General features: G+C 57.0%; 1 protein-coding gene across 7 annotated transcripts in view; it reads left to right on the top strand.

Annotated features, from left to right (window-relative positions):
* Positions 1-13,534, top strand: part of SCN5A (sodium voltage-gated channel alpha subunit 5) — a 94,674-nt gene that overhangs the window by 15,412 nt on the left and 65,728 nt on the right. For all 7 annotated transcript variants that reach the window (XM_032861173.1, XM_032861167.1, XM_032861169.1 and 4 more), the window contains exons 2-5: positions 1,106-1,420; positions 3,653-3,771; positions 11,013-11,102; positions 12,356-12,484. In XM_032861173.1, coding sequence (XP_032717064.1) covers positions 1,148-1,420; positions 3,653-3,771; positions 11,013-11,102; positions 12,356-12,484 — 611 coding nt within the window. In that variant the 5' untranslated portion in view covers positions 1,106-1,147. The remainder of the gene's footprint in view (positions 1-1,105; positions 1,421-3,652; positions 3,772-11,012; positions 11,103-12,355; positions 12,485-13,534) is intronic.

A 13,534-nucleotide genomic window follows, 5' to 3' on the forward strand; every position in this document is an offset into this window, starting at 1 on the left:
TTCGCACCAGGTCCCGGATCGGTTGAGGCCACGGGGGCCCACATTCTTGCAGTCTGGCGTGAGTCCCGTGCGTGTGCTGCTCGGACACCCCTGTGGAGGGTGGTCAGTTTTCCGGTTCTGCCAGCACCTGGGGCAGCCCTCATTTGTTCAGATTTGGGAGGAGGAGGCACGTGGAGAGGTGTGAAGAGCCCATGATGCTCTGTTTGAGCTTCCCGTCTTCGGAAGAATGCTCGCCCTGGGGATTTGGGGCGGGGGACCCTCCAGTAGGACATTACTGCAGTTGTGTACACCGCGGTGCTGACATCTGGATGACAGCTCTGAAGCTGGGCCCCTGCTGTTTCCAAACCCCCTGGCATTTGCCTGGGTCTCATTCGGCAGACACAGATGGCCCTTCAGGTGCCAGATGTTGGCACCTCCTTGCCCCAGGGAAAGTCTGGGCACCCTCCACCTGCAGGCACATGGTGCTGTGGGGAGATAGAGTACCCCCCTCCCACCCTTTGGCCCCACTGCCTGGGCTGCCTCTGCCCAGGAAAGAAGCCTGGGCATTGGCCCAGGACGCCTCTGATCACCTTCCACAGGGCTCCAGGGTTTCCTATAGAAGGGACAAGATTGAGAGGAGGGACGGCACTGGGTACCTTCCCATACCCTTCCCTCACCTACACATTCTTCATCATTCCTTCCATCATTCATTTGCTCAGGACCATCCTTGCCAAGGTCCTGGGACAAAAAGATGACAGGTCCCAGCCCTGCCCCAGCAAGTGTCCCTCCTAGTCCAGAGAGAGTCAGCACCTTTGTAGAAAGTGTATCAGTCGGCTCGGTTCAGGAACCCACAAGTGCAAATGTTCCCTTTTGTGGTGAGTGGGGCAGAACAAAGTCTTCAATGACACAGCCACTCTTGCCTAATTGCCATCAAATGTGCTCACTGGGACAGGAAAGGGACCCTCCTGTGGGTCCCCACACGGAGCCCACAGCCTGGAGGACACTGGGTTTGCCAGCACCAGCAAGGTGTGCCTCTGGAGATGTTGGGGACAGTGGCTGGGACCCTCTCTGCGAACCTCGTCCTTCCCTCCACCTGCACACCCCATGTTCTTTGGCTTCCCCACAGGCCACGCGAGGACTGCCTGGGCCCCAGAAGCAGGATGAGAAGATGGCAGACTTCCTGTTACCTCGGGGCACCAGCAGCTTCCGCAGGTTCACCCGGGAGTCCCTGGCGGCCATCGAGAAACGCATGGCGGAGAAGCAAGCCCGAGGCTCGGCCGCCTCACAGGAGAGCCGAGAAGGGCTGCCCGAGGAGGAGCCTCCCCGGCCCCAGCTGGACCTGCAGGCCTCCAAAAAGCTGCCAGATCTCTATGGCAACCCGCCCCGAGAGCTCATCGGGGAGCCCCTGGAGGACCTGGACCCCTTCTACAGCACCCAAAAGGTGACTGCCGCCCACCTCCCTGCCCACGCCTTCCTGCAGCTCCCCTCTCAGCGCAGCAGACAGGGAGGGGCCTCGCCTCCATATGGGGCTGCGTTTGGGGCGGGCTCCCTGGGCTTTGGGGGGGGGGTGAGTCACTGGGGATCTATATTCCAATCATTTTCATTTTATTCCCGAATAAAAGCCAGAATCACGCAGCCTGGTAATGTTTGGTGTTAGAAGAGAAGGAGCGGGCAGCCACAGTTGAAATCTTGCCTCCTTGGGGAGTGCCAGCTGTGGGGGTCATCTGTAGTTAGACTTTCCCCTCGGGCAGACTCCAGCCATCCTGCAGGGTGTATGATTTGGAGCTGGACCCCAGAGCACAGCATGTGGTCCCAGCTCCTACTAGGGACACATGTAGCCCGGAGGATTCACTGGGCCTGGCTGTGCCTGGGTAGCTCAGGCCGGGGGCCACAGCAGCAGCTCCTGGGCCTTGCAGGCTGGCAGTGGGGCGGTGAAGGCCAACGGGAAATCTCAGAAGGGTGGGGAGAGAGCTTGTTCTGCTGTTGTCCTTCTGAGTGTAGGGAGACGAAGTTGCTTTTGTCCACTAAGCAGGGTGACTCGGGCTCCCTCCCAGCAGGGATTTCCACCCAGGAGGTGGATTCCCCCATCTGGGTGCCCTGCCCCTGCCTCACCGCTCAGACCACAGGCACATGAGGCTCCCACAGAGGCCTGGTCCCCAGCTGGTTGCCCACTCTTCCAGGCCTCGCTGCTGGAGGAAGGCGGGTTTGCATTTGGTGGCAGCTTTTCCCCAGAAGGCCAGGTACAGAGGAAGAAGGTGGCTGCTCTCATTATTGGGGAAATGCCGGAGTGCAGACAGGGTCAGTGCTTCCAAGGCAAGTGTGAGTCCTGTGGGTCTGTATCACTAGGTGCCTGAGTGTGTGTGTGACCGTGCATTTCAGAGACCAAGAGCCTGGGGACAGGTGTGGTTGTCTCCTGTGTAGAAGAAGAGAGTTTGAACCCTGGTTCAGGTGATGCAAGTGGGGGTGGGGTCAGAGTTAGTCTGGAAGCTGGGATCCGTCAGGGCACAGGGGTCTAGGTCATGGTTGGTCACAGCTGGAAGTAACAATTAGGATCGAAGTGAAGGCCAAAGCCAGTGGCCGGTCCTGCTTTCAGTTGCAAATCCAAGTGGCAGCTACGTTTGAGTTGGCTAGGACAGGCAGAAGGCATGGCAGGAGGACCCAGTTGAGGCTGGAGTCAAGGCTGGGCTGGGTCAGGGACACTGTTTTCTATCCCTGTGATCAGGAATACTTGAACCATGGCCCAGGTATGACTCTGGCCTCTAAACTTCTGTCTCCTTGCTCACTCCTGGCGACACTGCCCCAAGTCCCAAGGGGTGGCACAGGCAGCACAGCAGAACTTTTGGTCCTGATATGCCCAGTCAGCTTATCTCCCCAGCTCAGATTAAATAGAACTTTGTCTCACCAGCTCAGCCTTTGGAGAAGCACAACCCCAGAGCTGTGCTCCCTCCACTGTTCCAGCCTTAGCCTGGGAAGCTGCGGTTGCACGGGGCTCAGCCTCCCGCACATACCGTCCACCCCCATGCCCCGCTGTACTGTGTGGACAGCATCTTCTGGAAGCTTGGGGAGAGGGTCCAGTTTGGGCTGCTCAAGATCCTCCCGGGGGAGATACTAGGTCATCTCCTCTGGGGTGAGGTAGGGCTGACACTTGTCCTGGGCCCCGAGACAGGGCCTCAGGGAAAGCTTCTCTCTTCTGGGCTGAGATCTCTGTTTTCCCATCCCTACTTCTCACCCATTAGTCTTCTCCACTGACCCAGCTCCCTCATTAGTGCATCACCACCAGCGGGCAGGGGGAGGGGGTCAGAAGGGAGCAGGGGAAGGAGCGGGCATCAGCCAGGTCCTGGCCTCTGCTGTGGAAACAGCTCGGCTAGAATCATGAGAGGCCCCTTCTTAGGACTGTCATTTTGAAACTGAACTAAGTCCCACCCAACCTGACATTCCCTTAAAGTTGACGTTATCCCACTATAGCCACAGGCACTGCAGCCACAGGCAACACCATAAGGGGCCACTGACCTGCCCTCTCCATGCCCTCCGCCTTTTTCTGTCCCTCTATTCCTTCCACTCCACCCCTTAGGCAGGGTTCTAGGGCTCTGAGTCAACCACTGCCCCCCAGAATCCTCCTTGTACAGGGGCTTAGGGGCCACCACCCCAACTTAAAGCCACTCTCTGTCCACAGACCTTCATCGTGCTGAATAAAGGCAAGACCATCTTCCGGTTCAGTGCCACCAATGCCTTGTATGTCCTCAGTCCCTTCCACCCTGTCCGGAGAGCTGCTGTGAAGATTCTGGTTCATTCATATCCTTTGCAGTGAGACCCTGCTGGGTGTCTCCTCTGGGCCCTACGCGGGGTGGGCAGGGTGTTTGGGGCTGAGAGTGGTGCGGGTCTCTGAAGACCTAAGCATCACGGTCATAGCCTAGTGGCTGGTCGGAAATGTAGGGCCCTTGGACCCCACCCCGGACCTGCCAAATAAGTGTCTGCATTTCAGCAACATCCTGGGGGATTCTTGGGCACGTGAAAGTTTGGGAAACCCAGCTTCAGCAGAGAAGCATCCTGGCAGCCAGGCTACTGAGGGTCCCAGAAGACAAGAGTTCTGCCAATGTCCCCTGGCTCTGCTTTGGCTCCCAAGTCCCCTGCCACTGCCTCCACATCCCTGCGCAGGGACCTCAAGCAGGGCACCAGGGCTGAGCCAAGGAGAAACCACTTCCCAGTAAAGAGGCCTCTGCTTGATTCACACGTGGGCACCCTTCTAGGGAGGCAACACTGGCTTTTTGATTAGGTGTTGACGAAATGTTTGCAGTTTCAGAGTTCTCTCAAAGAACTCTGGTTAGCATTAAATTATATAAACCACAGCCTAAAAAAGCTGCCGGCTGCGGAGGAACACTCTGGGAGTGCTGCAGTGTGACAAGGGACAGACTGACTGGCCTTTGGGCCCGAAGGGGGCCTCATTCAGGCCGCGTGGGATGTGGGACAGGACGCCAGCACCCAATCACGGCTGTTCAGTGGACTTCAGAAAGGGGGCCCCACAGATGAGGAGGCAACAGTGGGGAGGGTGGGGAGGCCGGTGTCCGGATGCAGTCAGAGGCATCTGTGTCTCGTGGTGCCGGCCTGGTCAGCCTTCCTTTGGCTGGCAGCTGGCTGGGCCATTAATCGAATCAGTGCTGCTGGGCTCTGCAGAGTGATTAGCCGTGGGCGCGGCAGGCTGGCCTGATAGAGCTCCCCAAGGTCCCCCCTCCATTCCCCACTCTGGGTGGACCTTTTCTGAGGCTGAGGCAAAGACCCATTAACCTCTGAGCAGGGCCGGAGGCTTCAGGAAAACAGCTGCCCCGTGAGGACCTAAGTCACCGAGACTGATGCTGACAGCTCAGGGGCTTTTCCTGGCCAGGCGGGGGTGAGGGATGCCCGTTCCAGGCTCCACTCACCTGTGCCCCAGTGCCCAATCCTCACCCCAGGGGTTAATTGGAGGAGTTCAGTGCCAAATCTGTTCTCTGCATGCAGACCCTTTCTCCCCGCCTCCGGCTCGCTCCTGCCTTTCCCCCAGGGTTCACTAGATGTGTGTGTCCAGGCAAAGTCCCATGTACAGCCACAGCCGTGGCAGCCTCGGAGAAGTCTCTGGGGTGGACAGACACCGAAGGGAGCGGTTCCGTTCAGGGAGCAGCCCGCCCTTCCTAGCTATATCTTCCTTTGTGAGGCAAGGGTAGTTCTGGATTGAATTTTGGGCCATTCTGCAACTGTTTCTAAACTTCCTGGAGACACCCAGCACTCTGCAGGGCACCCGGGGTGCATGGAGCTGAACAAGACCCTGTCCTTGCCCCCTTAGGAATTGTACCGTCCCCTAAGACTGATAAGACAGCTACAGGAATAGTTGTCATTCCTGCCAGCAGGTAGGCACGGGCTGGTGAGGACAGCACAAAGAGAGGAGGCAAGGCCGGCCTCCGCTCCAGCTCAGAGCTGGTCTCTGCCTCATTCCGTGGCCTCCCTGAAAGCATGCTCCAGCTCCCACCTGGGGCTTCTCCTCCAGGTATCTAACCAACCCAACACTGTTTGGCAGCTGGGGCGCCTCCAGGGATACAGCGGCAGGCCCAGGATTCCTGCAGGGCCCTGAGCTGGGCCCGGGGTGGGGGTGGCCAGATGAGGCTAGGGAGGTGGTTGGGGAGCACTGGCGCCCACAGCCTGGCCAGAGGGTCCCTTGAGCAGTGACTGAGGCTGTGCGATGCTGCTGGTGTCCCCCCTGCTTCCCCATCCCCACCACCACCCCCACCCCCACTCTGGCACGACCGACCCTGAGGCCTCAGAGCTGGCCTGTGTCCCCCAGGGCAGCTGCCCCAGGGAGGTGGCTTGCCATGGTTGAGGCCCTGAAGTGGGCTCCCAGGGGCTGCCTGGATCCTCCAGCTGCCAGGGATTGGAAGCACTCCGATGGCCCTCAGTAGCGCCCCTTAGTGGGCTCGGGGGCAGTGGGGAGAGGAAGGGTCTAGATCTTCGAGGTTTGGGAGCCGCAGCCCCTCTGTGCCCTTGAGCCTTGCCATTCAGTGTGGCACACAGACAAGTAGCAGCAGCACCATGAGGATCTCATAAGAATTGCCGAGTCTCAGGCCCCACCCCAGAACCTGCATTTTCTCGAGGGCCTGGTGATCCGTGCACACAGCGCCCTGGACAGGTGTTTCCAGGTGTGGGTCTCTGAGGGTCATCTCAGGCTCACCTGGTAGTTTATTCAAAATGAGGATTCCGGGCCCTTTCCAGACCAGAAGCTCCAGTGTGAAGCCTAGGAATCCACAAACTCTCCGTGTATTTCTTTTTTTCTTAGTTGAAATGTAATCCACATACCATACAACGTATTGTTTTGAGACGTCCAACTGAGTGGATTTTAGTATAGTCCTACAGTGGTACAACCGTCCCCGCTATCCAATTCCAGAGCATGTCATCACCCCAAAAAGGAGCCTCGTGCCCCTTAGCAGTCACTGTGAATCTGCATACAGATTTCGTGTTCTGAGTAGTGAACTTTCACTCTGCTTACATTCTTTTCTATTGTAGTGAGAAAAAAAAAAACACAGAACATAAAATTCACTGTCGTGCCACGTTTAAGTGTAGGGTGCAGTGGTGTTTATGTGGAGTAGGTTTATGTGTGTATTGTCTTGCAGCAGAGATCAAGCATTTCTGCCAAACTGAAACTCTGTCCCATGCTTGGCTTATGTTTTCATATCCACTCAGATACCTCTGAGCCACCCATGGGTGCCCTTTGGGGCTCGGCCCTTTGGAAAGGGCCAGGGGACAGAGATGAACAAAGCAAGGGGCAGGAGGGTGGCCCCTGCTCTCAAGGAAGAAAACCCACTCACTAGGAATGAGGCAGGCATTCCCAGCGATCTGCTAGCAAGTGCCCCGTAATTCCACTCAGCTTTGCTCTGAGCGCCACGCTTGTTCAGCATCCCTGGGAAGTGGCCTAAAAAGTAAATATGGGTATGTAGAATTATTTTTTTTCCAATGTATTTTTGTTATAATCCTGCAGAATGTGTTCCTGCCAGGATTAAATAAAAGAAACCAACTGAATTCCCAATTCTACTGCAGTCACATTCAGAGAGGCATCACGTTCACACCGAGAAGCTTTCTGCCTTCCTGGGTGCACAGGGTCTGTTCACAAAATCCTCCCACGTTTCTCTTGCAGATTCAAATGGGCAATCAAACCACATGTTTGTGTGTGTTTGTGTGCGTGCGTGTGTGTGTGTGTTCCCTGAATGGCACAGATATATGAAAATGCCCCTCACAGCATCCCTTCTGTTCTCGAGGTTTCGTTGTTGTTGTTGTTGTTGTTTTTGACTCCTCGGGATCCAAAGACAGGCAGGCCAAGTTTAAGGCATTCCCCACCACCCATGCAGGCAGTCCTTGCTGGCATTTTAATCATGAGGCTGGGAGTGGGTGTTTGGGGACAATGACATGACAGGATTGAAGATGTTCAGCAGAGCTCAGACCTAGAGAACTGGCCTTTGCCTCTGCCCACACATGGGGCCAGCACAGTCATTGGCCTGAAACTGCCAGGCAGTGCAAACAGGTGTTCCCGGGGCTGGAGTGCACTTGACTCATCTCTCCAGTATTGGCTGCCTGCCGGGCTCCATGGGGGACCCGGGGATGCTCTGAGCAGAGTCACGTGGACTGGAGGCACCTGTAGGCAGGAAGAGAACACACACATACAGGAGTGATGGAGAATAATGGAAAGGTCCTCAGGTTTGGGAGAGCCAGGCAGGGTTTCCAGTGGTCAAGCAGCTCACAGTCTAGGGTTTGCTGCACCTTCCCCTAAGCCGTTGCCTTTGGTCAAACAGCCAGAACCCAGGCAGGCAGCTCCTGTCATTCCCCACCATGGGATGCAGACCGTGGCTGGCAGCACTCCAAAGAGCAAGCCGTCTTCTCTGGCTCTTCCCTAAGTCTTGATGACAGAGTTCAACTCACCTGAACCCTAGCTGAGTCTTTTGGTCCAAGGCAGCCTTTCCACTGCTGTTCTTGCCCAGGGGCCTTTTCTTCGCTCTAGTGAGAGCTGTTGAGGGGGTCTCCCCAGGCAGCCCAGCTTGCTTCACCATGACCAGCAGGCTGATGGATTGCTAAAGGAACCCTGTCCAGCCTTGGGTACCTGTCTAAACGCCTCCTCGAGGAAGCCTCCTGCCCAGCCCTAGGCAGGCCCCGTTTCTCATAATGTCCCATCTGGGAGCTGTTCCCTCCCTGTCTCCCACCCAGGGCCAAGCACACATGCTCTTTAGGTCTCTTCTTAAAAATGACAATTTCATCCCCTAACCCCCAACCCGGCAGGGTGGCAGTCTGCACACACTTTACAAAGCCTTTCACTCATTGGTTTTACTGCCCTGTGGGTGACAGAGACCAAGTATGAGGAGCAATACCCATGAGGCAGTGTGACTTGCCCCAGGCCTTCTGTCTGGAGGCAGCAGGATGACCCCTTCGTGTTCTCATGCAGAGACAAGGCTCAGAGTAGGGGGCCCTGCGCTGGGCAGGTGGGGGCTTGGAGCAGGGCCAGGCCATTGACCGGCTTTGTACTGACAGTCTGTGTCCCCTTCAACAAATCACCACAAATATAGTGGTTTGAAACCACAAAATGTAGCATCATACACTTGTGGAGGTCAGGAGTCCAGAAGGGTCTCACTGAGGGCGTGTAGGCGGGGCTGCGTTCCTCCCTGGAGGTACCAGGGGAAACTCTGGGCCTAGTCTTTTCCAGTTTCTAGAGGCTGTGTGGACTCCTTGGCTTATGATAGCCCCGTGTGTGAAGTCAGCAACCGCTGGTGGGATTCTTCCCACAGACAAGGCTCTGCTGCCAACCCCCTGCCTACCTCCTTCGCTTAGAAGGAGCCTGTGCTGACACTGGGCCCGTCCGGACAGTTCAAGGTGATCTCCCATCTCAAGACCCATCATTTAATCACATCCACAAATCCCTTTTGCCATATAAATTAACACTTGTGCTTGTCCGGGATTCAAATGTGGTTGTCTGCGGGCTGGGGAGGGCTCTTATTCTACCAGCTGTAGGAATCTCCTGCCTGACCTTGTGCCTCAGTCTCCTCGGGCATAAAATGCAGACAAAGTCCCTCCCCTCCACTGACCCCGCATAGGGTTGTTGGGAGAATTGAATTAGTTAATGGTTACAGAGAGCAGAGCCTGGCACCTAGGAAAGGCTCAATAAATATTTACTCTTAGGGTCATTACTTTCATATTTCAGGAATCACCTGGGATCCCCAGTAGTGGATCAGGTGGGAGGTTGGTGAATAAAGCTGGTTGAGGGGCAAGTTAACTGTCTGCCCAATAAGGACAGCCTTGGCACAGAGTCTGGGTGTGGGGAACATGTGCATGTGTGAGGGTCAGCCAGGGAGACCTGCCCACAGGCAGAAGGATGGGCAGCTCTCCAGCGGAGGGACACCACTCCCCCTACTGCTCCCTCCACCCCACCCCCAGCCACACCCCTTGCCTGGAGAGGTGTCCTCCCACCAGCCAAGAACCAGGACTTCCTGCAGCCATCTGCTTTAACTGAGGGAGGTTCCCAAAGCCTGATCCTCTTTCATCTCAGGTGAGAAATTGGAGAATTCATTATAAACTGGGGGTGGGGTTTGGCAGGCTATTTCCTAATCCCCTCAGTTCCCTAGAAGGGGAACTAGAAGTGTGGAGGTCTCACGCCTGCATTCTTTGAGAGGCATCACTCACCTCTCCTCCCTCCCCAGCTGGGGCAGTCCTGCACTCTCCCAGAAGTCAGCACCCTGACTTGGCTGACTGCACTGGTCTCCCCCTCAGTCCTGAGGCCGGGCCAGGCCTTGAAAATTGGAGGAGCTCTGCTAGGAAGGAAAGAGGCAGGCCCCTAGGGCTCAATTACTTCAGCTTCCTGGCAGCCAGAGGGAATCTCAGGTGGGCAGCTGCTGTGCACAGGTCTGGGGCCGGGCGCCACGTCGCCATGAGCCTGGGGGCAGCCACAAGGGGCAGGAAGCCCAGCCTCTCTTCTTGGGCTGGGGAGGGAATTTGTGAGAGCAGCCAAGTGTTCCCCGTTCTGACTCAGGCCCCTTGGGGGTCCCCTGCCCTAGTCCCTCCATGGCCCCAGGGTCTGCCCCTTGCTCCCTTGTAGGTCTTGTGGAGGTGAGAGAGGCCAGGAGGTCAGTCAGGGCTTCATTTGGCGTAAAGCAGCATAGAAGGTAGCCAGAAAGTTAGGGATGAGCCAAGGTCTGGGGCAGTTCAGTTCAAGGCCAGGGGCCCAGAAGGATGCCCAAGACCCAACATCTGAAGAGCTCCCCTTCTGATGGAGAACAGATGGGCATTACCGCTTAGGGGGCAATGGCACATTTAAGGAGAGGTGCCCCATGCCCTGGGGGTGCAGTCCCCTAGGAGTGAAAGCAGGCTGCTCAGAGGGGGTGCTCCTGTTCAGAAGGGGTGCTCCTGCTCCGAGGGGTGCTCATTCTTACTCAAGGCGGGGAGGACAGGTGCCCCTGCTCAGAGGCGGTGCACCTGCTGAGGAGTTTCTTGAAGGATGGGGAGGAGAGCACTGGGTGGGGCACGCGCAAAGGGCAGGAAGCAGTACGAGGAGCCATCGCCTGCATCCTCAGGGTTGTTGGGACAGCAGAACCTTTCAGAGAGGTCCTAGACCAAAGGTAAAGAGCCCCCCGGGGAAGTAGGGGAAAGAACTGGGAGCCCCACTGCCTGGGCTTTCCTCTCCCTGCAAGCAAGTGGCCCCTGAGGAGCAGTTTCCAAATCCCATCTCCCTCCCACGAGGCTGTGGGTCAAAACTTCTGTACTCTGGGGGTCTTCCTCCCTGCCCTCCAGGATGGACCCTACGTGGAACTCTGCAAATGGTGCCATGTCAGCTGTCTGGTCCCTGAAGGGACTGCAGAGCAGGGCAGGGCTCCTGCTGCAAGTGCTGAGGGGAGAGGTGGGCAGGGCCTGGGCCCTGGATCCCCCGCCTTGTTGATCTGGTAGCAGTGGTATGGCAATGACAATCGCAAGGGCAGGACCCTCGGGTGCCAGTGGCCTGCCGGCCCACTGCACGCAGCTTTCCTTGACCTCCGCGCCATGCTGTTCAGTATGCTGATCATGTGTACCATCCTGACCAACTGTGTGTTCATGGCCCAGCACGACCCTCCACCCTGGACCAAGTATGTCGAGTGAGTATCTTCAGGGCCTCTGTGGCTGGCCTCTCCCTCCCTCCCTTTCTGTCCCATACTGTGGCCCCGAAAGTCACCCCAGAAGTCCCAGGCAGGACTCGCCCACATGGAGGGTCCTTGGCTCGGCCCCTTCCCTCTCTGGCCACTCTTGGTCCCACCAGCTCCTTGCCTTGAGCCATGTCCACAAGGGAGGAAGCTCTCCAGGTTGGCCAAGTGGGAGATTCCTTCCTGACCCACCCTAAAGAGCACTGAGCTGGCTGAGGAAGGCTCTGAAATAAAATCCCGACTTACCGAGCACTAGGTGTGTGCCGGGCGCTGCCGTGGAGCAGTAAACCACATCTCCTCTGACCCTCCGGGCGGCGCCATTGGATGGGGACAGCCACTGTCCCCCTTTGACGGACAGGAAGCTGGAAATTGGAGGCGCACCTTGTCCAGCAGGGCATGGTCCAGGGGTGTCCCCACTTCACTACTATCTCTGCTACCTCCTGGGACCATTTGCTCAATTTCAGAAAACAGCTTCCAGTCCATCCTTCTCAAATGAGAGTACGGTACCCATAAGTTTCAAACAGAGCCGATAGCCCCTTGGGGCGCTTGGTGCCTGTTTTCAGGGAACTGACGGAATGTCAGGGACAGCCTCTCTTACCAGAGCGGCTTGCCTTGTGGCTCTCTGCGTTCGCCCAGGACTGCGGGGATGAAGGAAGCAGCTCATGGTCCCGGCATCTAGGCATCACGATTCTTCACCCCACCTAGCCTCAGGCATTAGAATCTCAGCCCCCTTCCCGAGTGCACTGGAGACAGCTGTACCCACCCACCTGTAGGTAGTTAAGAATAGACCATGCTCCTGTCACTAGTTGCTGAGGACCGACCAGCAAGGATGAGGGAGTGACATGATCTGAGCATCCTTACAGGGTAGACCCAGTGACCACCATATGCCCATGTACATGGCCCCCAGGGCTGGAGTGAAGAGAGAAGTCGAGGGTCTTCTTACACCAAGACAAGAGGGAACATGGAAAGTTCAAAGGGGCACATGGTGGGCGCTCAGCAATGCTGAGTCATCACGTGCAAAGATGCCGTAATTAGTCCCACGTTTAGACCAAGCCTCCAGCTAGGCCAGGGGGCATGGCCAGGGGTCTGGCCTGAAGGCTACTTAAGAGCAGAGCTATCCAGGGCTCAGGCATGCACATGAGGAACCTGGCCAACCTGGTCTGCGGGCTGCAGCCTCCCTGAAAAACCTTGTGTGTCTCTCCTCCCAGATACACCTTCACTGCCATTTACACCTTTGAGTCTCTTGTCAAGATTCTGGCTCGAGGCTTTTGCCTGCATGCTTTCACCTTCCTCCGGGACCCGTGGAACTGGCTAGACTTCAGTGTGATCGTCATGGCGTGAGTACCTTGCTCTCTGCGCTGTACTGTGTCTTGCCAGGCCGTAGTCAGGGACGTGCGCCGCCAGGCCCTCTCACCCCCTCACTGCAGGCTGCATATGGCTGGGGAGCAACCGCCTCACTGCTATGGCAAGAGGAAGACAGGATGGAGGCCCCCAGCCCCTCCTGGTGGGCCATGGCAGTCAAGCCCGCTGGCTCAGCAGTGGCCCTGTGCAGCCCTGGGCTCAGAATCCATTAAGATTCTGGCTTAGCGTCCTCTGCCCCCTCCGCGGTGGGAAACCAGTGTTACAGCCCCAGATCTCTGGAGCACTGTGATCAATGACCTAGATTCCAAGGTGATTAAGAATGAGTCAGCAGGAAAGACAAGGAGCCTGTAGAAGTGACCGGGCATCCCCAGGAGCCCACGCCGGACACACCAGCACCTCCGCTCTCTCCACTCACGGACTCCATATTTGGCACATTCTAAGGCACCTGGTCACTGGCATGATCCAGTGAGGTATCCTGGATGGAGATTCCTTGTCCCCATTTTACAGATGACAAAACAGATGCCAAGGACCCACAAGGAGCCTGCCAGAGAGTGAATGGGAATATCCCCGGCCTGCTGCCACGCAGCATCCTTGTCTAGAAAGAGATCCTCGCTGAGGCTGGGTTGAGGCATTCCCCTCGGGATGTGTCCACAACAGAAGCTGCATTCTGGAGGCAGTGACTGATTAGGGTCGGCCTCCCGGGTGGGAGCTGTGGCCTGGGCTCAGCCATCAAACCCTTTCTGGAAGCCTGATGTGTGTGCAGGCCTGGGCACCACACCCTGGCAGGGAGCGGAGCTGGTGGGCCCAGTACTTTGCCCTTGCAGGGCCCCTGTTCCCTGACTCGTGGAAGGATAGTGCTGGCCTCGGTGGTGTTGGAGGTTCAGTTCAGCGCCTGCTTTGTAGGATTCTTGGATTCACTGAACGCACCTGTTCATGCTGGACAAGGTCCGCCTCACCCGGGACGTGAGCAGCCCTGGCTGTGAGCTCAGCCATGCTATGGGGAAGAGAGGGGAGAGCTGGCAGCC

Source organism: Lontra canadensis, unplaced genomic scaffold (assembly GCF_010015895.1).
Source record: "Lontra canadensis isolate GAN:19392208 unplaced genomic scaffold, GSC_riverotter_1.0 scaffold20, whole genome shotgun sequence".
Classification (NCBI taxonomy): Eukaryota; Metazoa; Chordata; class Mammalia; order Carnivora; family Mustelidae; genus Lontra; species Lontra canadensis.